The sequence below is a fragment of the Cervus elaphus genome, chromosome 14 (assembly GCF_910594005.1).
Source record: "Cervus elaphus chromosome 14, mCerEla1.1, whole genome shotgun sequence".
Taxonomy (NCBI): Eukaryota; Metazoa; Chordata; class Mammalia; order Artiodactyla; family Cervidae; genus Cervus; species Cervus elaphus.
In genome coordinates this window covers 45,761,260-45,783,091 of record NC_057828.1, presented here as the reverse complement: position 1 = coordinate 45,783,091, position 21,832 = coordinate 45,761,260, and the positions used below count along the sequence as shown (strand labels likewise).

Below are 21,832 nucleotides of genomic sequence, written 5' to 3'. Positions count from 1 at the left end.
CCTCAGTCAGCGTTCTAGGGGCCCAGCTGGGGCAGCTGGGCTGGGTTAACTCTGCCAGAATCTGGAAAGGTCCTGGGGGCCAGCCAGAGGACTCAGGGTGCCCCCTCTGAAGCCAGCCACCCGAGCCGGGAGGACCCATGCGGGGCACCAAGCAAGATTCTGGATGGCCAGGCTGCCCCTCCCAGGGCACGGCCTTCTGCAGCCCCAGCAGTTTCAGAAGCGGTATGGTAGGGGGGAGTGACTCGGCCAGAGAAAGCCCAGAGATCACCTTCCTCTGGGATACTGGACCACAGCCAGGAGAAATCTCCAAGGGGGCAAGCGGGCAGGGGTGGTCTGGTGGGAAGTGGGTGGGTGGGCAGGGACAGCCAGGCCTCACCTCTGGACCAGCCCCAGGCCTCCTGTGGGCTGCAGTCTGGGGGCAGGGCATCTCTGAGGGTCACAGCAGGGGCTGCATGGTAGGCCTGGCCAGGAGTGGCCAAGCCAGATCAGGGAGACCCAGTGGGGGCAGCTTGGGGCGCTGCGTGGAGTTAGGTGGGTCTGTGGAAACAGCTGAGGGTGAGGCTGACCCCACCGGGGCCCTGTCTAGCCTCCCCCTCATCTGGGTGCTTCCCCATCCACAGGCCGGCTCCTCCCAGCCCCATGCCTGGGCCTGAGCTGCACTGGGCCTGGTTCCCTAGGGTGGTCCGTGTTTCTCTTGTGAACAAGGACACAGGAGGATGTGCAGCCTTGGGTAAACAAAGGGCTATTTTTACCGCCTCATTGTTTCCTCCCTCAGCTCCCAGCCAAGGTACACCTCACACCTCCCTCCTCACAAAGGCTGCCAGGTGCCGGCGGCTCAGCCATCGCCTCTCCCTTGGCCAGCTCACAGCAGGCTGGGTTGCAGGCGGAGGACAGGAGGCCGTCCCTGGGCTGCAGGTGGTGGCCTTGAGGCTGGAGAAGTGCACGGAAGACCCCAGAGCCCGGCGTGTAGGACCATCGCCTCAGTGGGGGGCTGCAGTCTCCTCCGTTCCTCTGGGTGGACTCGCAGCAGCCCACCCAGACCCACGAGCTGCTCAGAAGCCACCTAAGGGGGGGGTCAAGGTTTGGGGGCAGGCCCCACAGCCCCAGGGTTTGCATTGCTGGTGCATGGAGACCAAAAAAAAAAAGCAGGCCAGATCTTTAGCCGGTTTTACTGTTTTTGAAATTCCCTCCAGCCAACTCCCTGCCTGACCCCCAGGCAAGCGGCTCCCAAGGGCAGTCCACTCTGGTCCTGCCACTGCTGGTATCCACACACTGCCTCCAGGCCACAGCCCACAGGGCAGGTATCATCCCACGGTCCAGATGAGAAAATGGAGGCTTGGAAACCTCCAGTGGCTTCCTGGGTCACACAGCTGGTAACTGGCAGAGCCTGGGTTTGAACCTGGATCTGCCCAGCTCCCGGGTTCAGCAGCCCCCACCCCCAGAGACCGACAGGGGCTTTGTTCCATTCCACAGCTCAGGTTGGGGAATCTTCAGGCCCAGGCCCGGGGGTGGAGGTGGGGCTGGGGGCCTCTGATAATGGAGGGGGAGAGTGCTGGGCGTTCAGAGCCAGCGGCCCCATCCCCCTCCTCCTGTTTGCTCCCAGGCAGAGCCGGCTGCAGCTTGAAGGAGCCTCTGGCTGTGATGGTTTTTTTTTAACCACTTGATCATGATCAAGGATTTAATTTTATCCCCTTCCCTGGCTGGCTCTGATTCTATTTGGAGCTGAAGCACGAGCCAGTGAGCAGGAGGGTCCTTGGAGCCCTGGCGGAGCCGCCCACCCACAGGCTCCTCGAGGCCCCTCCCTGCCTGTCCAGACGTGGCAGGGTCCATCTGGGAGACCCTCTCAGCTCTGCAGGCTCTGCAAGGCTGGGGGCTTCCATTCCAGTTCCCGATCTTCCTCCCTGCAAAGCTGCTTAGCAAAGGGAGAGGCCCTAGGGTGGGAGTCTGGGGAGATGGGAGCAGGAGGCAGCCTTGGCCACAACAGGGGAGCCTTTCAGCTCTTTCATCTTCATCAAAACAGCGTTTAACAAGCACCTGATTGGACCTGAGGCTTGTTCTCCCGCCCACCCCCGCCCCACCCCCAGGATCTCCAGGAGCTGCAGGCAGACGAGGCCTTGCTGGGGGGTGGGGGGTGGGGGTGAAGGACACCATCACGGTGACTTAATGATGCCCATATGCGGTGACCACCCACTGTGGGGGGGTCACCAGGCTAAGCTTGTCATGTGCATTATCTCGTTAATTCTCTGCAACAACCTGATAGGATAGACGCTCCAGTTTTCTCTATTTTTCCAATGGTGGCTAATTTGCCCCAAGTCACACAGCTGCTGAGTGGCAGATCCAGACTTCAGTCCCACCAGGTGGGCTTCAGAGTTCTTGCTCTGAACCGTAATGTCTCCCCAGCCCCCAAAGACATAAAGATTTACACTGTGAGAGAAAACAGCATAAAGCGAGGTCTGGAGAGACCAGTGTTTATCCAGGACTTTATTGGGTTCAAAGAATTTTCCTTTTTCTTTTTTTTTTTTCTTTTTTATAAAATATTTATCTGGCTGCATGGGGTCTTGGTTGCGGCATTCCGGGTCTTCACTGTGTTGTGCGGGATCTTTCGCTGTGTCGCATGGACTCTCTAGTGTGGCATGTGGGTTCAGGAGTTGTACGTGGGCTTAGTTGCTCCAAAGCCTGTGGGATCTTCGTTCCCCGACAAGGGACTGAACCCACGTCCCCTGCATTGCAAGGCAAATTCTTAACCACTGAACCACCAAGGAAGCTCTTCAAAGCATCTTCATGTAGAATTTGTCAAAAGTTCAATTGTTTCTATTATTTTTCCCATTTTATAGATAAGAAAAAAATCAGACTGAGACCTGCCCAAATGTACAGAGTTCACAAACCCGGCCTGTTGTCCCCAAACCCAGAGCTCTCTCACTGCCCTCTCTTGGACTTCAAGGTGGGATTGCCAGGTGCTGGCAGGGGGCTGTGACCAGGAAGAGTTAGGGCAAAGTGGAAGAGGAACTTATTCTAGAAAAACCAGCTTAGCCTGGAGAACTGCCAGGTCTGCACGCAGAGGCCCCAGAGTGCCTGACAGGTGAGGAGCAAGAGTCAGGATGGATGACTGCGACAGCAGCTTCTTCCTGGGGAGGAGAGCTGGATGGAGGACCCAGCAGTGGGTTAACCCACCCGACAACGTACTAAAGTCACATACAAGTGGACTTGGAGAACAAGGGCAAGTGCCAGACTGGCCCTGGGGTCACAGAGCTGGCTGGCAGGGAGAGGTGCTCACGCTCAGTTGCTCAGTCGTGTCTAACTCTTTGTGACCCACCCCTGGACTGTAGCACACCAGGCTCCTCTGTCCATGGGATTTTCCAGGCAAGTATACTGGAGTGAGTTGTCATTTTCTCCTCTGGGGGATCTCCCTGACCCAGGGATCGAACTTGCACCTCCTGCATTGCAGGCAGATTCTCGATCTGCTGAGCCATCGGGGAAGCCCAGGGAGAAGGTACCAGGCTGCAGGGATTACTCCCTATGACCATCTGCCCACTCCTGTCAAGGCTGGAAGCAGTAACTATAAGCCTGGGCTCTGGGGTCAGACAACCTGGGTCCAAGTTCTGGCTGAACCACACTGAACTTTAGCAAACTAAGTAACCCTCTACTTCCTCATCTGTAAAAAGGGGATAATAACATACTTAACTCACATGTGACTGAAGATGGTGTATATAAAGTGCTGCTGCTGCTAAGTCACGTCAGTCGTGTCCGACTCTGTGTGACCCCGTAGACGGCAGCCCACCAGCCTCCTGTCCCTGGGATTCTCCAGGCAAGAACACTGGAGTGGGTTGCCATTTCCTTCTCCAGTGCATGAAAAGTGAAAGTGAAGTCGCTCAGTCATGTCCGACTCTTCTCGACCCCATGGACTACAGCCTACCAGGATCCTCCGTCCATGGGATTTCCCAGGCAAGAGTACTGGAGTGGGGTGCCATTGCCTTCTCCATGTAAAGTGCTGTACACCCTTATACATGTAATACCTGCCCAAGACACAGTCTGTGTTATTCAGACTGGGACAACTGGGAACTTCCCTAGCAGTCTAGTGGTTAAGACTTCACACTGCCAATGTAGGGGGTGAGGGTTCAATCCCTGGTCGGGAAACTAGGATCACATATGCTGCAAGGGCAAGACAAAAAAAAAAAAGACAAAAAGACCGCGATACCTGCATAAAAGATGTTTGCAAAAACCCAGCACTGGGCTTCCCTGGTGACTCAGATGATAAAGAATCTGCCTGCAGTGCAGACCTGGGTTCAGTCCCTGGGTCAGGAAGACCCCCTGGAGAAGGAATGGGTGGGGCTCCCAGAGGTGTGCCAACAGGGTGGCCACCTGTTGCTCACTCTCCTCCTCTGGGGGCCCACAAGGCCCAGGCAGGGCCAGCAGGCTCCTAACTTTCTGGCCCCACCCCTCGGAAGCCATACTCAAGGGCCAGTTCCAAGCTTAGGCAAGGCTCTGGGTGATATTCAAAGGGTATTTTCTGCCCTTGTCCTTTGAGGAGGACTTTCTTTAAATCACTAGATGGTACCGCAGATGGTAAAGAATCTGCCAGCAATCCAGGAGACCAGGGTTCAATCCCTGGCTCAGGAAGGAAATCCCTGAAGCCAATCCCTGGCTCCTGGAGAAGGAAATGGCAACCCAATTCAGTATTCTTGTCTGGAGAATTCCATGAACAGAGGAGCCTGGTGGGCTATAGTCCATGGGGTCACAAAGAGTGGGACATGACTGAGCAACTAACACTTTAACTTTTCTTTAAATCAGGACCAGCAGTCATGGTTCCCCAAGTCCACTGAACACCAGCTGTTGCCCTAGAAGAGAAAGCTTCTTCATTAGCTGGAGAAGTGTTTTTGTTTTTTTTATTCCCTGCCCAGGGATTTAACCCGGGGCCACTGCACTGAGAGCCCAGAATCCTAACCAGTAAGCCTCCAGGGAACTCCCAGAAGTGTTTTCTAAACACAGCCTCAGAGACCTCCCCAGTGGCTAAGACTCACTTGCAGAGGTGAGGACGGGTTCCATTCCTGGTCTGGGAACTAGGATCCCACATGCTGTGCAGCATGGCCAAAAACAACAAACAAACATGGCCTCAGGTTAGTCTAGACCTAGTTCATCCTCCAGGAAAGGAGTGGGTGGCCATGAGCCAGAGAGAGAGCAAGAGACAGAGAGAGAGGGAGGTAGGCCACGTGAGCAGGCAGGTGGGTGATGGATGGGTGGTCCCCTGGGGCCCAGAGAGTTCCCCTGCTCCGGAAGCCGCCACCACTGAACCAGGTGTCACAAAGAGATCGTTTTCCCTGCCACAAAGGGCCTGTTCAAAAGCCAGAGCAGCCTGGATTCTCATAGGTGCTATTCACTGTGGGGCCAGGGGGAAGGCTTCATTCATTCTCCACCACCCTCTCCCCAGTCCTGGGAAATATCAACAAAAGGCAAGGTGCCGTGCCCTCCCTCCTCACCCCATCCCGCCGCCCCCCCCACACCCCCGGCCTCTCTCAGGCTCAGGTGGCCCCAAGCTGTCTTGGCCTCAGCAGCCCTAATCCCGCTGTTAGCGTCCCCTGGAACGAGGAAGGTGAACCCAGAAGGTTGCCTTCTATGGGGGCCGAGGGACCCTGAGAGAGACAGTCCTGCCCGTGTTTCCCCTTCACCTGTTGCAGCAGTTATGAGAGACTCCTCCCTCCCCACCTCCAGCAGCAGACTCCAGGCAGGTGGGACTGGGGCCAGCAACCCCTCCCTCTGCACAATGGCCGAGCTTAAAAGAGCCGATTAAGTCCAAGGTTAATTACCGACAGGGCCACTCAGGACGCAGGCTGGGGGTGGGGAGGTTCTGTACATAATTTACCTGACAAAAGCCCCTTGGTATGTGTCTCTATGCCATTTTTAGCTAACACAGCTTTTTTTGGTCTCTCAGTAACTATAATTTCCTTCCTGGAAACGGAAGTTACAGAGAAGGGCAGACCAACTCAATACAAGTCTGAGCATAAATTAGCTGAAGGCAGAAAGGGCTCTCTTATGAGGCAGTGAGTTCCACAACCCTAGACTGGGCTTCCCTGGTAGATCAGATGGAAAAGCCTGCAATGCAGGAGACCCAGGTTTGATCCCTGGGTTGGGAAGATCCTCTGGAGGAGGAAATGGCAACCCACTCCAGTATTCTTGCCTGGAGAATTCCATGAACAGAGGAGCATGACGGGCGACAGTCCATGGGGTTGCAGAATTGGACACCACTGAGCGATTAGCACTTTCACTTTCACAGAGGATACTCAAGCAAAGGCCACACAAGCCCTTTCCGGAGATGTTTCAGAGGAACCCGCACAGCTGTCTATTACATTGACTGCTCAAAAAGCTCCCTCTCTTCCAACCCTAAGACTGAATGATGTCGACTGTGCCATCAGTCCCCATATTCTGTAAACTTCATAGAATTCAGCACCCAGTGAAACTCTTCGAAAAAGGAAATAGAAGCACTGAGTCTATGTAAGCAGGAAAAAAAAAAAAAAAAAAAAAGACCTAAAATGGGACGACGAAGGGTGGAAAGGAAAAATCCTAGAAAATGCTTCCAAAGCAAAAATTGCTCAAGCAGAAATGATTTCAGCTTCCAAAGCTGAATATACAGCTGAATACCAACAAATCTTCTGTTTCTAGGATGATGGAAGGGACAGATACTCTGGACTTATGTTACAAGCATTCTTTTTTTCTTTTCTTAAATTGTTTTATTTTTGGGTGTGCACTGGGTCTTTGTTGCTGCGTGCAGGTTTTCTCCAGTTGTGGTAAGCAGGGGCCACTCTCTAGTTGCGGTGCCTGGGTTTCTCATTGCAGTGGCTTCTCTCGCTGCAGAGCAAGGGCTCCAGAGCACAGGCTCAGTAGCTGTTGGTGCACGGGCTCAGCTGCTCGGAGGCATGTGGGATCATCCAGGACCAGGATTGAACCCTGTTACGAGTATTTCTAAGAGTACTGCCATTACACAGGATGCTGGGGTGTCTAGAATGGAGGGGGTGCTCAGTGTCTGCTGAATGGGGAGCTCACGTCTGAAGATGGCTGTGACCTCAGCCCAACCAGGAAAAAACTTGGAACCGCCAGGTCAAAAAGGGGGCTCACCCTCCTATAGATGTGTCAGCTGGGCTGGGGAGATCTGGAAATTCTTCCAAACCCCGAGCTCTACTCGAGACCATAGACAATTCAACCAGCAAACATGGTACTTTCACTCCCTTGGCAGGGATGGGCCCCAGCGGCAGAGTCCACGTGACGTGGGGAAATCAGTTCACATGCCCAACTATTAAAAATCTTTATTGTTAATTGTTCTCTCCAGCAGAAATATTTGTAGAGATATGAACCCACAGCAACATTTTCACTTCTCTTCTTCAGGAGATGAGATAGGTCAGGGCCACTGTCATTACAAGAGGGAGGCCCGTGAACTTGACAAGGAGAGGAACACACCTTTATGGGAGCCGCAGGTACTAGAAGAGGGGGTGGCCAGCAGCATCAGAACTGATGCCTGATGACAGATGTTACAACCCTGGGTGGTGGTGGGGTGACTGAACAAAAGCTCACCTTTCCCCAGGTGGTCAGTCGGAGTTGCAGGCCACAGAGCTGGGAGTGAGAGACTATGTGTGTGAGTCTGTGTGTGTACATTCACATACATGTGTGTCCACACACTGCCCCTCCTGAAAGAAGATGTTCTTGGGCCCTGGTCGGGGTGCCCACAGTCCTTGTCCCCTGGGGAATCAGTCAACTTTTCAGGCTAACGGTCAGCTAGCCAGTGCCGGGGGCCTGTGTGTGCAGGAGGACATGGGTGTCTAGGTTGTGACACTCGAGTCTTCGTCTGGGGCGAGGCTCAGAGGAAGCTCAGAGTGCACCATGAATAGACATGGGGCTCCCAGGCCTGGGCCCTGGACATGCAAGCGTTTGGCTCCCATGCTCCATGACCGCCCTGAGCCCTGAGAAGGGGAAATCTGGCTCTGAGTGTCTTCTCCTGGCTCTGGGTCCCTGGGGCAAGAAGCAGGCCTCAGCTGTCTATGCCCTCCAAGGGTGGGGGTGTGGGGGGTAGGGGTGAAGACTTCCCCTCCCCAGGCCCGCATCCTTCTCAACTCCTCACCCACACTCCCCTCCAGTGAGAGATGCAGGAAGCAGGACGGCCGCCTTCAGGGGAGGAGGAGGGCAGCTGGAAGACCTGGGGTTCCTGCAGCCCTTCAAAGACCATTCAGTGCTCTGTAGTGTGTTTCTGGGGGCCGGGGTGGAGGGCCAGCCTGGTGGGACTTGTTCAGTGAAGGCCCAGCTGGCTGTCCCAGAGGGCACTTTATAAATAAACAATGACACTGCTCCTTCCAAGCTGCCATGGGGAGACAGTCTTCTGAAGTGAAGGGCACAGCCTTGGATGAGAGGCCTCTGGGGGCTGGTCAGGACCCACTGCCCTGGCAGCACACACTGAGGGAGGAGCCTGGGGGCGATGGTGGGGGAGCGGCGTGGCTGAAGCCAAAGGCCTCCTGGGCCTTATAAGCCAAACTGAGGTCTTGGTGTGGGTTCTGGGCTCCCGGGCAGAGACCTCTGCTACGTTTTGGAGTCTTAGGGCTGAGAGCAGCTCCTGCCCAGATGAGATCTCAGGAAGCTGGCTACAGAGGGAATGATGACTGAAGGGAAAGAGGCTCCCTGCTCAGTGAGGGCAGGCTGGAGAGGCCCGGATGGTGCAAGTGAGCCATTCCATCCTCACTGAGGGAGGCTGGCTGGTTGCCAACTCGTGGAAGTGATCCTGGTGAATGGTCTCCTCTAGGCTCTGGGCTACTCATTCAGGACAACCTTGGGGGCTCTGTTTTCCAGCTGTGGATCCTGCTTGGGGTCCTGAAGGGGGAGGTCCTTTTGCTGATGAAGCCAGATGTGGTCATTAATGCAAATGCACTCTCCAGGTGGACCGCCCCCCACCCACCTCACTGGAGAGGGCCCACCCACCAAAGGGCTGGTGGGTGGCCCATGGTGGCAGAAGTCATGGGTGAGCCAATGGAAAACGAAACACGCCTAAACCAATAGAAGGCAAACACAAAACACGTGAAAACAGCAGCAGGCTCTTTGTGTAATAAATATTGCAAAGCGCACTTGGTTTCTTTCTTTCTTTTTTTCAAGTCAAATATAACAACCAATGTCCCAAACCCTGTTTTCGACATTCAAAAGAGAGGAGCTGTTGTGATCAGCCTAACACCTGCAGCCAATCAAAGAAGAAAAAAAAAAAAAAAAAAGGTTCCCATTAGCCAGCCAATCAAATCCTTTTCCAGTTTAAGCGGCCAATCGGACCTCCTCACGTTCCTAAAGAGTGACCCAAATAAAGCACCAGAGCTCGGAGAGCTTCTTGGGAAGCCATACACCCGAGGCTCAAATTTTTTTTCTTTTTTTAAAATAATAGTCAGAAAATAAAAATAAAAAGGTTTCCATTGGTCAAGATTTAAAAATAAAAAGGTTTCTTCCTGCAGCCAATCATGAGTCCGTCCCTTTAAGCCAATCGTGACCACACCATTGGTGTCTCCCCCGAGGATGCTGAGTGGCCCTGGGGCGGGACAGGGTGGGGTTGGGTGGGGAGCCAGGGGGAGGAGAGATGACCCTCTGCCACTCAGCGGTGAGGTCCACACAGATCTCCTGGCCTTGGCCAGCTTCCAGGGTGTTCCACCGGGGTTGCAGCTACTGCCTCCGGTCCTCCGTCTCCGACCTGGAAAACGCCATCACTACGTCCTCCGCACCTGCAGACCGTGAGGAGAGAACCGCTGCTGGATGGGCCCCTGGTGCTGGGCTGCAGCCCCCATGTGGCGTCAGTCCTCCCAGGAGGGGTGCTTTCTGAGAACAAAGTGCTTCTTGGGAAGCCCACTGCCCCTCTTGAGCCACCCCTACAGCCTGGCCAGGATTCACCAGCAACCCAGCTGCCGGGCCTGGGCAGCAGGTTGCCAGGGTGAAGCTTAGAGGCTCACTCTAGGCTACACCTCCAAGAGCGGGGAGCAGGACAAGAACCCAGGCTGCTGTCCTGAGCAGCGCTCTCTCTGCTGGTGACCCTTGCTCCAAGGTCACCAAAGCCAGGGGCCCTTGGGAAACGCCCTCTTCCTTCTTAAGACTCTGGTCTCCATCCTTTGGGAGGATCTCCCTCCTGATTTCTAGCAGTCATTCCTCTTTGTCCAAACCCGATCACCTGCTCAAAGGAGCACAGCCAGGCCCATTTCCAGCCTGGCTCCTACAGAGACAAATAATGGCCATAATCTTTCTATTGCTATTTTTCATGGTTGATTTGAGGATTCTGGTCCAGGGTCTCATGAAACCACTTCCTTTGTCTTGTTTTCCCTGAGACAGGCTCTGACTTGCAGCCAGAAAAGGCAGGAGGGAAGTGGGGGAGAGCCTGGAATGCTGACCTGCCTCCCCCTAAGCTGCTGCGGAGGAAGGACTGAGCACAGGCCCTGTGGGGCAGGTGAGGTCACCTGCAGGTCCCGCTCTGCCTCCTGTGCCTGGGTCCTGCCACGTCTCTCCCCTTTTTTCTAAACCTAGGTTCTTGGTCATGCCCTGAACGTTAAAGAGCAGCCAATTGCCTGTGGCCCTTCAAACCTACTTCTGTTCTGCTGGAGAATTCTCCCTGGGAGGGGAGGGTTGGAACAGCAACACAGGGGTTGTGCGGCCACTGAGCGGGAGGTGGGGGGCAGGGGGAGCGATGCCTGGTGGAGCTGCTGGCATGGGAAACTGGAGAGAGGGCAGGACTCCACCACCGCCCGCCCCCCAGGGCATGGCGTGGGTCAGCTCCTTCCAAGCTGCAGGGAGTTGCCACTTCCCAAGGCAGCTTCCTCCTGCCTCTTTCCTAACTGTCCTGCCGGGAGGAGCGGAGGAGGAGGCGCCCAGCCCTGGTGTTGCAGGAGGGCCCCTCCAGAAGGATGTCACATGACAGACAAGTGTCTGCAGTTTGGCACCAGAGCACCCAGGTGCTGCTGCCAAGGGGAGTCACTGTGCCGCACAACCCCACCTGACTTGATGTTCTGCTGCTACCAGCACAACCTCTATTTCTGCCAAGGGGAACAAGCTTTTAGAAAGGAGCTCAGGTCATCCAACTTCTCTGGGCTCCTGTGCTTGGGAAGCCCTAGCAATCCTTCCCCTGTCTTCTCGGGAACATTCTGTACTCGCCTCGCTCCTCGGACCACGCAATATCACTGCGGGCAGAATTTTCCTAGCAACCACAGGATCCAAGATTACATCATACCCTGCATGGCAGCTGAGCCGGTTACCTAACAGATGCTGGCTTTTCCCGAGTGCCGACTCTCCAGCTCGCTAAGCAGGAGGGGGCTGGAGGGAGATCAGTAAAGGGGAGTTGTCAGCAAAAGAGGCAATGCACAGTGGCAGCCCACTCACTGCTTTCCTGGCCTGTCCCATGGGCTTGCTTGCAGGGACCTTGGGCCTCTGTGCTGAGCTGCAGGCACAAAAATAGCACCAGCCATCCCAGGAGGGAAGAGTGAGTCTGCAGAGGGAATGGCCATCGGTTCCTTGGAGGAGCCCAGACGCAGGGGCTGCAGGATGAGTGTACCTGGGCTGCACTCTGAGAGATGGAGAAAAAAGTCACCTCCTCAAGGTCATTGAGGGACTCCAGCAACTCCCTAACAAGACATCTGCACCAGGGCTGCTCCGCCAGCTGGTCGGCCCATCCCTGGCTGGGGCAGAGAGGGCCGGGGACCCACGGCTCCTGTTTACAGGGCCTCCCACTCTGCTGCTGGAACCGGTGCATGAAGGGCCCAGAGGGCCACTGCCCACCCCAGCTCTGTTCTGTTCCTAAAGGACTCACTGTTTTCCAGGGCTCACCACCAGGGACCTGCTTCCCTTTGGGGACCCAGAGCAGGGCAGGCTCTTCCAGAGCCTCCTCTGACCTTTCTTACACTGGTTGGCCTGGCATTCATCACTCGACAAGGGCCTGACCCTGCAGGCTGTGAGGCGAGGATGTGGCCCTTCCCCTTCCTCTTCTCCACGGAATTGGGGCCCATCACCCAGTGGAGAGTGAGCTGCTTAGTTCATTATTATGATTCAAGTTCTTAGAGCTTTAGAGCCAGGAGGGATCTCTAAAGTTGACCCTCATGAGCCCTCCTTCTCCTTTGAGGCCAGAATATGGGGCCTTCCTTAGAGGTTCTGTCCTGGAAACGCAGGGCTCACAACAGCAAGATACTACAGAGAAGCCAGCAGGCCCAGCTCACCACCTCTGGGCCATCAGCTAGGTTTACCATCTCATTTTACAGACGAGGCTGGTCTATCTCATTGGTACTTTTGCCGACCCTGTCTGGACGTGGGCTCAGAGCTTCTATTTGTCCTTCCCCACCAGATGCAGTGAGTACGGGAGGGGAAAAGCTGATCGGTCTCTCCTGTTCCACACTCTCTGACCCATTAAAAGATAAAGAAAGCCAAAACCAGATGAAGACATCACAAGGAACAGGAACTACAGACCAGTATCTCTTATGAATATACATATTCATAACATCTATGGTATGCAAGAACACTCACAAAATACTAGCAAGCAACATATAAAGAGGATTATATACTGTGACCAAGTGACATTATCCCAGGAATGCAAGGTTGGTTCAATACCCAAAAATCACTTAATGTAATAACTCCTATCAATAGAAAAAAGAACAAAAACTATATAATCATTTGAATAGACACAGAAAACACATCTGACAAAATTCAATACCCCTTCATGATAAAAAACACCCAACACACTAGGAATAAAAGGGAACTTCTTCAACCAGATAAAGGGCACCTACTAAAAAACCACAGCTATTATCATACTTAATGGTAAAGACTGAAAGCTCTCCCCCTTTAAGATTAGGAACAAGTAGACAAAATCCACTCTCACCACTTCTATTCAATACTATGTTTAAGGTTCTATCCAGGGCAATTTGACAAAAAAAAAGAAATAAAAGGCATCCAAATTGGAAAGAAAGAAGTAAAACTGTATTTGTAGATGATATGGATCTCACATATAGGAAATCCCAAGGAATCCACTGAAAGATTACTAGAACTAATAAGTTAAAGTCACAGGATATAAGGTCAATATACCAAAAATCATTTGTATTTCTATAAACTAGGAATGAATAGTTTGAAAATGAAATTAAGAAAATAATTTCATTTACAGTAGCAGCAAAAATAATAAAATCCTTAGGAATAAATTTAACAAATGGAGTACAAAATTTGAACTCTAAAAAGAACAAAACATCAATGTCTAAAACATTGCTAAGGACTTCTCTGGTGGTATAGTGGATAAGAATCTGCCTGCCAATGCAGGGAACATGGATTTGATCCCTGGTCTGGGAAGATCCCACATGCAGCAACTATGTCTGTGCACCTCAACTACTACCAAGCCCGAGCTCTAGAGCCCGAGAGCTGTGACTACTGAGCCCAAGGGCTGCAACTACTCAAGGCTGCGTGCCGAGAGCCCGTGCTCTCCAGCAGGAGAAGCTGCTGCTCGTCAGAACTAGAGAAAGCTTGCACACAGCAACCAAGACCCAGTGCAACCAAAAATAAATTAAAAAAAAAAAAACAACACACAACAAAACACTGCTGGACGAAATTCAACAATTTCTATCAAACTCCAGCTGCCTTTCTTACAGAAATTGGCAACCTACTCCTAAAATTCATATGGGAATGCAAAGCATCCAGAATAGCCAAAATAATCTTGAGAAAAAAGAACAAGGTTGGACCCACACTTTTGAATTTTAAAACTTACTACAAAGCTACAGTAAACAAGTCTGGGTAGAACTGGCATAGATCAAGGGAACAGAATTGGGAATCCAGAAATAAACCCTTCCATTAGTGGTCAATTAAGTTTTGACAAAGGTGCCAAGGGTTCAATTTGAAAGAATTGAACAAATGGTGCTGAGACAATTGGATATACTTACATGTAAAAGATGAAGCTGAACCCTTGTTTTGTGCCATACACAAAAATTAACTCAAAATGAAGCAGTGACCTAAATATTCTAAGAGCTGAAGTATAAAACTCTTAGAAGAAAACAGGAATAAATCTTCATAGTCTTGGGTTAGGAAATGGTTTCTTAGATAAGACACCCAAGGCATCATTAACAAAAGAAAAAAATATATATATATATGTATAAGTTGGGCTTTATCAAGGATAAAAGCTTTTATGCTTCAAAAAGTACTATTAAAAAAAGTGAAGACAACCTACAGAATGAGAGAAAATATTTGCAAATCTGGTAAGGGATTCATATCAAGAATATATAAATAACACAATTCAATAATAATAAAAAGTTAAATGACTCAAATGTTTAAAATGGGCAAAGAATTCAAATAGATATTTTTCCAAGGAAGATATGTGAATGGTCAACGTGTGCATGAAAAGATGCCCAATATCATCATTCGTTATGGAAATGCAAATCAAAACCACCAGGAGATATCGCTTCATAGCCGCTGGACAGCTGGAATCAAAAGACAGATGATAGCAAGCATTCAGGAGAAACTGGCACCCTTAGACACTGCTGGTGGAAGGTCAAGGTGCAGCCCCCAAACCAGCGTACCTGCAGCCTCCGCCACCTCAGGCGACGGCACCTCCAACCCCGGGGTCTTCCTGATTCCTTCTCTCTCACACACACTCCTAAAATTCATATGGGAATGCAAAGCATCCAGAATAGCCAAAATAATCTTGAGAAAAAAGAACAAGGTTGGACCCACACTTTTGAATTTTAAAACTTACTACAAAGCTACAGTAAACAAGTCTGGGTAGAACTGGCATAGATCAAGGGAACAGAATTGGGAATCCAGAAATAAACCCTTCCACAAACACTCCACATACAACACATCAGCCAGTCCTGCTGACTCTACTTTTAAAATGCATCCTGAACTCATCACCATTCCTCGACTGCCACCCTGGTCCAGGCCACCACTACCCCTCTCACTAGCCCCCTGCACCCTCTTTCCCTGGATCGCTCCACTCTAGCCCCTGACAATCCATTCTCCACACAGCAGTCACAAGTAAGATCTTAAAACCACAAGTCAGCTCCTGCCGCTCCTCTGTTCACAACTCTCCAAAGGTGGCTTATTGTACGATTTCTCATCACACTCAAGGGAAACTCCAAACTCACCCTGTAGCTGCAAGACCCAATGCAATCGGGCCTCTGGCTGCCTCCTCCCCTCCTTCCATACACCTCCTCTACCTTCACCCCATTCCAGCCACAGGGGCTCCTGCCTGTCCTTCAGGCACAGGAACCTGAGCCTCAGGCCTTTGCACCTGCTCCTTCCCTGGCCTCAGTGCTCTTCCCAAGTCCATCTCACAGCTCTCACGCTTCATGCCAGTCGGTGTACAGTCAACTCCCCTGGCTTTCCCTGACCTCAATGTCTAAAACAGTGACACAGGATGAACCATTAGAGGTGAGGAGCTCAGAGAGATGAAACAACCTGGTGAATCAGAGACAGAGCAAAGACCCGGTACAGACTTGGAAGACCACGCACGTGGCACGACACGCGTTGTCGTTTTCTATGAGGAGAAGGAAATAACCGGTCCTGCCCCAGTCACCCTGAGCACTGAGGCTTCTCCTGGCAGAGCGTGCACCCATATACCTGCCCCCACGAGAATGGAAGCAAGACCCAGGACTTGCAAAGCACAAAGAAGCAGGCCTGGGGTGGATGAACTAGAGTAAAATGAAGGTGGAGTCTAGAAGGCCCACTCGGGAGGCGCCTGGCCAGACCCTGTCCCCTGCCCAGGCCCACTGCTCTGCCAGATGCCCCCCTAGTCCCATGGCTCGCCTGCTATGGAGAGCGGGGCCAAGGCGCTGGGGAGGGCGTAGCTCTCTGAACCAGAGCCAAGCACCCAGTGGGCCTTTCCGTCCCATGTCCCACTTCAGCTCTGCCTCTTTAATGGAGTCCAGTCAAGTGACTGGGGAGAGAAAAATGACAAACATTCAGGAGCTTAGAAAAGGGAAGCCGGCCCCCAGCTGGGGGCGGGAGACAGACAATGGGGTCACTGGTCTGTTTGCAAGCTCAGGGTGAATTCACACCAACAGAATCAAAAGCCCAGTACAGGCTCCACACACCAGCGCCACCCATGGCCCCAGCCCGGCCTGGCTCTCTGAAGGGAACCAGTGTGCTGCCATTGGGGAGCAGCTCTCTGCAGGGTGTGGGGCAGACCGGCAAGGTCTGGAGAAAGGCCCAGGGGTGAAAAGAGCAGCAAAGAGGAACAGAGATGACTGCAGCCCTGAAGCAGTGGATGCAGGAAGGGCACGGAAGGCCTGTTTCTCAGACCCAGCAGGGGACATCCTAGTGGAAAACCCTTTCCAGGAGAGGCACAGACCCTCACTGGAGCAGGCCTAGTCCCAGGGCCCACGAGGACGGCTCCAGATACCCCCCTGACCCTCTCCAAGAGGGATCCTGCGGAGACAGAGAGGCCAGGTGGCGGAAGGAATACACAGAGCCTCCTGACTTCTGGGATGTGCTAACCGTGCAGTTCCAGCCTCCATCCAGCAAAGCACTTGCTCCGCTGTAGCTCCCCAAAAGCCCAGCTCAGAGGAGGAGCCTGCGCTCACAGGAGGTGGGAACCCTGAGGGTAAACCCTCCCCAAGAAACTGACAGAAGGTGCAAGAGCCTGGGCCAGCTTCCAAGGCAGCCAGCCCCAGGGCCCCCAGTGCAGGACACAGCCGTGTGCAGATGTCACCAGAGAAAAGGGGGGATGCCCAGCACCAGTATCTGCTATGGGTGGGGACACCCACACCCCCTGATCCAGGGTCATGGGCGCCTCCAAGTCTGTCCCCCAGCTGCTCTGAAACCGCACACCCACCCCTGGCTGGAATCTCCCAGGACGACTTCTTTCTGAGCTGGGGATCTCGTGACCTCCTGACCTCTTCCTAATGAGGGCAAAGGACCGGGGCCTGGAAAACTCAGAAATAAAACCCCAACCCCCAGAGTCTCCCTGGAGGAGGAAATGGCAACCCACTCCAGTATTCTTGCCTGGAGAATCGCCATTGTCAGAGAAGCCTGGCGGGCTACAGTCCATGGGGCTGCAAAGAGTCAGACATGACTGAAGCTTCTTAGCGCACATACACAGGCTCCCAAGTCCAGCTGGAGGTTAACTTGGGCAAAGTTAACTTTGCAGAGGGAGTTAAGTGGTAAAAGTTCTTCAAAACTGTCCAGGGAACCACAACTGCCAGGTCTGGGTCATCCCTCCATGCACACGGCCACAGGCTCCAAAGCGTCCAGGGTGATCCCCGTTTCTGCTGTTTGCCCCTTCTCTGACCACGTCACTTGGGTTGTGGCATTCTCTCTCGGTCCCCTGAGGTCACTATCTTGCCATCCATGGCAACCAGCATCTGCTACTTGGCTACCTGGCTACCCCAAGCAGCACGGCTCAGCTACCTGCTCTGGGGAGATCAGCCAGGCAGCAAGGCTCCCTCACGGAAACACAGGTCCAAGACACTCGTCCAAGGGCGAAGGTGTCCACCGGGCTGAGGCAGGGCCCTACCCTGGACTAGACAAGACCTCCTTGCACAGAGACCCAGACCCGCTGGGTGTCATGTGCTTCTCTGAGCAGCTGCAGCCCTGGAGCCCAGGGTTCTGTGCCTCTCAGCTCTGCTGCCCAAGTTCCCAGAGGATGACTTTTCCCCAGAGATAGCATGACACTGGTTGCCATGGGAACAGCACCCCAGATCCTCCACGGTCTCAGCAGCCAAGCGAGCTCCAGGCTTGGTGATGCCCTCTGGGCTCTAAGCTGGCAACCATGTCACCGGGTGCCCTGGCTGCAAAAGGCGGGGCACATGGGCTTAGGTGCAAGGGGGCTCCTGGAAGAGGCACTGGGCCTCCCGATAGGCCAACGCGGGCCTCCCCAGGCTTAGGCTCCTCAGGTGGATAGGGGTACCTGGGCCAGAGTCTGAACCCTGCCTAGTCCCTGCATATCCACCTCGGTTTCCTCATCTGCAAAACACACGTATCCCGTCCCCCCATTGGACTGACCCAGATAACATCGGCAGCATGAAACATCCCAAACAGAAGCTGGTGGGGTCCCACTCTGGGGGTGCCATTACACCTGCTCTGCTCTAGACCCAGGAACCCCAGGCCACCCACCCCTCCCACATTCCACTGAGCCCAACACATACATCCTGCCTCTGGGGGTTGTTTTCCAAGGTATTGTTGTTCAGTCGGCTCAGTTGTGTCCTACTCTTTGCAACCCCATGGACTTCAGCATGCTAGGCTTGCCTGTCCATCACCAACTCCCAGAGTTTACTCAAACTCATGTCCGTTGAGTCGATGATGCCATCCAACCACCTCACCCTCTGTCGTCCCCTTCTCCTCCTGCCTTCAATCTTTCCAGCGTCAGGGTCTTTTTTCCAAGGTGAGGTGCCCCTTATCAAGTCTCTTAGCTCCTGCGATGGAATCTCTCCTAGACTACAGAGAGTTGTGTGAAGGGACAGAATCCGGAAGGGGCAGAGGGGGTCCCTCCAGGAGAAGGGCCAGGTCTTCACCCAGAGTCCCAGCATATTCTCAAATTCTGGAGGGCATCACAACCACCTGGGGTCTTGCTTCAAATGCAGATGTCCAGGCCCACCTGGCAGACACACTAATCCAGCAGGGCTGGGGTGGGGCCCAGGCATCTGCATTTTTTTAGTAAGTGCCCTCCGTGATTCAGGTGCAGTGGTCTGTGGCCCACATTCTGAGAACTCAACGCTACAAACGGTCCCCACCCCTGAGCTGCTGTCCCTTCTCAACCAACCTTCTGTCCTGCTTCCATGCCATATACTCCCAGCCCTCAGCAATCTGCCTTCTTCAGCCAGGATCCACAGACACTGTTTTGGGAAAAGTCACCACTGACATTAATTAGGAACCCTGGGGACCCTGATGGTGAGCCAGCTGATCCTCTCCTCCTTTCTGAGCTCCCCTGTGCCCCCTGCTGGCCATGGTGCTAAGCTCACAGGGTTCCACATCCCCTCCCTCTGCCTGCTTTCCCTGGGGGGCCTCACCCACACCCAATCCCCAAATCTGCTCCCTCCTTACACCTGGGTTCTAACCTAACCCCTGCCTGCTCCTGGAGGATCCCACACACTGCCCACTTGGGGGGCCCCTGCCTGCCCCTCCTCTGTAGCTGCTCAGTCCAGGAGCCCCGTCCACACGGCCTCGCCTCCAACCCTACCCCCACTTGCTCACAGGACACTGCTGTGACCTTCTGGGTGTCTCTCTGCCCCAGCATCTGCCTTGTGACCTTTCCCCAGTGCTCACCCTAGATGAACAGCCACTGGCCTGGCCATCCCACCCCTCGGGTCCTGGTAACCCCCATGGCCTCATCTCCAGAATTTACTCTGTTCCGCGCCTGTTTGCCTTTCCAGTCACTTACCACCCACACTCGCCCCTTGGGGGACACTTGCCCCAGGCTGGGCAGGCTCCAGGACTCCCTTGGTCTGTGCCATCCTTCTCCTTGTCTGTCCACATGCACTCCTGTGCATCCTTCAGCATTAGTCACTCAGTTGTGTCCAACTCTTTGGGACCCCATGGACTGCCAGACTCCTCTGTCCATGGAACTCTCCAGGCAAGAATACTGCAGTAGGTAGCCTTTTCCTTCTCCAGGGGATCTTTCCAACCCAGGGATCAAACCCTGGTCTCTGGCATTGCAGGCAGACTCTTTACCATCTGAGTCACCAGTGAATCCTTCAAGACCCAGCAGACAGCATCTTTTCTCTGGGGCTTTCTAGGTGGGTTCCCTGCCCATGGGGTCAGTCATCCTGGGATCTGCACCCAGAGGTCTTTATGTGTTTACGCCTGTTTCCATCTACCTGGCTGCGCTGGCAGCTTGAGGCTGGGAGCCATTGCCTGGCATCCAGATCAATGGGTGACTGTGGGCAGGAAGGAGCCATTGCTGAACCCAGGGGCCCTTGATGCTCTTCTCCAGGACAGAGGTCTGCCTCTCCTGGGCAGGTGTCAGGAGGAAGGTACTGAGGTGCACAGGGCTTGGAGGTCCCTGCTCTCAGCTCCACACAATAGCAGACATCACGCCAGTGAAGGAGGGAAGATCAAGGCAACACTTCACAGGCCAGAGCCAGATGCTGAACAGAGCAACCAGCCCGCTCCTCAGCGTGATCCTCACCCTGTCTTAAGCCTTTTTCTTTTTCTGTGATACAAGTTATCTCTTACCAAGTCTTCCTGGTTGATTTTTTCAGTTGAATTCAATGTATATGAGATTTTTTTAGTTCACATTTATCATTATTAGGTTACAAGTAATTCTCATGAAAGTGTTGATTAAACTTTAAAAAGATTAGCTTCCCATCCCACTGACTGGCATTCTCCTGGGGCCTGCCTGCAATTTCATCCAGACTTGGTTATTACCTGGAGGCCCTGGGAGAAGCCTGGGAGCCACATGTGGGCAGAGGGGGGTCCTGGCACCTGGGCAGCTGGTCACGGAGAGGGAGCCTGTCTACATGGGGGAGAGAGCCCGCTCCAGGCCAGAGCTGGACCTCGGGCTCCCAATGAGATGTGACAAGGGCTCCGTGGAAGCAAAGATGCACGGGCAGTTCAGAAGCCAGAGGAGGAACTCGGGGCCAACCCCGGAAGAGCAGACAGGGCAGCAGAGGAGCGTAAGAGCAGAGGCCGGAGGGTGTAGGAGAGGATTCCAGGAAGGACGCTGGCTGTGAAAGGCAGATGGAGCTAGAACCCCTACCCATGTGCTGCTGAAGAGGGTCAAGAGGGGTGACGTGTAGAGGGGTGATCATGCTTGATCCCCAGAGGAGATCACCCCTGGGTGGGGTGAGCCCTGCCCTCCCCTCCCCTCCCCTCCCGAGGCCCTGGCTCCCCGCTGGCTTGCCCACAACCACAGCTATTTTAACAAGGCTCTCAGTGTAACCCTGAGACCAAATGACCTATTTTAGGCTCTCTGGCAGCAGACTCAGAGCCTGCAGCCTTGGCTTCCGCAGGGAAAAGCCAGCAGCACCCCGGGACCGCCCAGCTGGCTCAGGCTGGGGACCTTTCCCTGGAAAGCCTCTTTGAGAAAGAGTGTGATCAGACAGAGGCTGGAACAGGCTGGGGGAGCCAGCATGCCAAGGCCAAGAAGAGGGCAAGAACAGCTCCAGGGCCAAGAAGAGGGCAAGAGAAAGGACGCGGGCTTCCTTAACACAAGGGGCCACATCTCGACAGGTCCCTCCAGCTCCGAGACAGCCAGATGAGGGTCCACACGGAGCATGGCTGGAGGATGGCAGGTCTGCAGGTGAATGGCCACAAGCAGGATTCTGCCAAGTGCACTGGGGGCCTGGAACTGGCACTGGCCAGGTGTTCATCCTGGAAGCAGCGCTGGGTCAGGGAGAGACCCAGAGCTCACAGCGAACATGTTTAAAGGGGCCCAGAGGTGAAAAGTCCAGAAAACAGCAACAGGAAACCCTTCCAACTTTTTCATGCCCTCCTGAAATACCATGCTAACCGCCTCCATCACACCTGCCCCTCAGGTAAAACACTGTTATGCTTGGAAACACACATGGCCTGTAAGCCATATCTAGAACCACATGGCAGGAGCCACACAGCTGATTCCATGGCCTTGAGCATCTCACTCAACCTCTCAGGGCCTGTTTTTTCATTGGGAAAGTGGGGCTGTGATCACCTCTGCCTCACAGCCCTGTTGGGAGGACTCCCTGGGGTAACTTTATGTGCTACTTAACACAGAACCTGACACACAGTAGGAGCTCAAGAAATTAAATTAATTATAATTAATGGCAAAGATGAGAATCACACATCCAACAGTAAAGGATCAGTCAGAAAACAATGGCACAGCCACATGGCCGCACATCCTATGATTTTGCTGAATCACTTTCTCAGAAATCAAGGACACGGAAAAATTCCCATAGGGCTTCCCGGGTGG

At 53.5% G+C, this 21,832-nt stretch overlaps 1 protein-coding gene and 1 long non-coding RNA gene across 5 annotated transcripts in view; both read right to left on the bottom strand.

Annotated features, from left to right (window-relative positions):
• Positions 1-2,466: 2,466 nt before the first annotated feature.
• Positions 2,467-3,825, bottom strand: LOC122707879. Its single transcript, XR_006344946.1, has 2 exons — positions 3,687-3,825; positions 2,467-2,720 (listed from the first exon to the last, which is right to left on the bottom strand). It is a non-coding gene; the product is annotated as an uncharacterized LOC122707879 (long non-coding RNA).
• A 5,220-nt stretch (positions 3,826-9,045) lies between these two features.
• CTNNBIP1 (catenin beta interacting protein 1) overlaps positions 9,046-21,832 on the bottom strand; it is a 46,522-nt gene continuing 33,735 nt past the window's right edge. For all 4 annotated transcript variants that reach the window (XM_043924599.1, XM_043924602.1, XM_043924598.1 and 1 more), the window contains one exon: positions 9,046-9,731. In XM_043924599.1, coding sequence (XP_043780534.1) covers positions 9,673-9,731 — 59 coding nt within the window. In that variant the 3' untranslated portion in view covers positions 9,046-9,672. The remainder of the gene's footprint in view (positions 9,732-21,832) is intronic.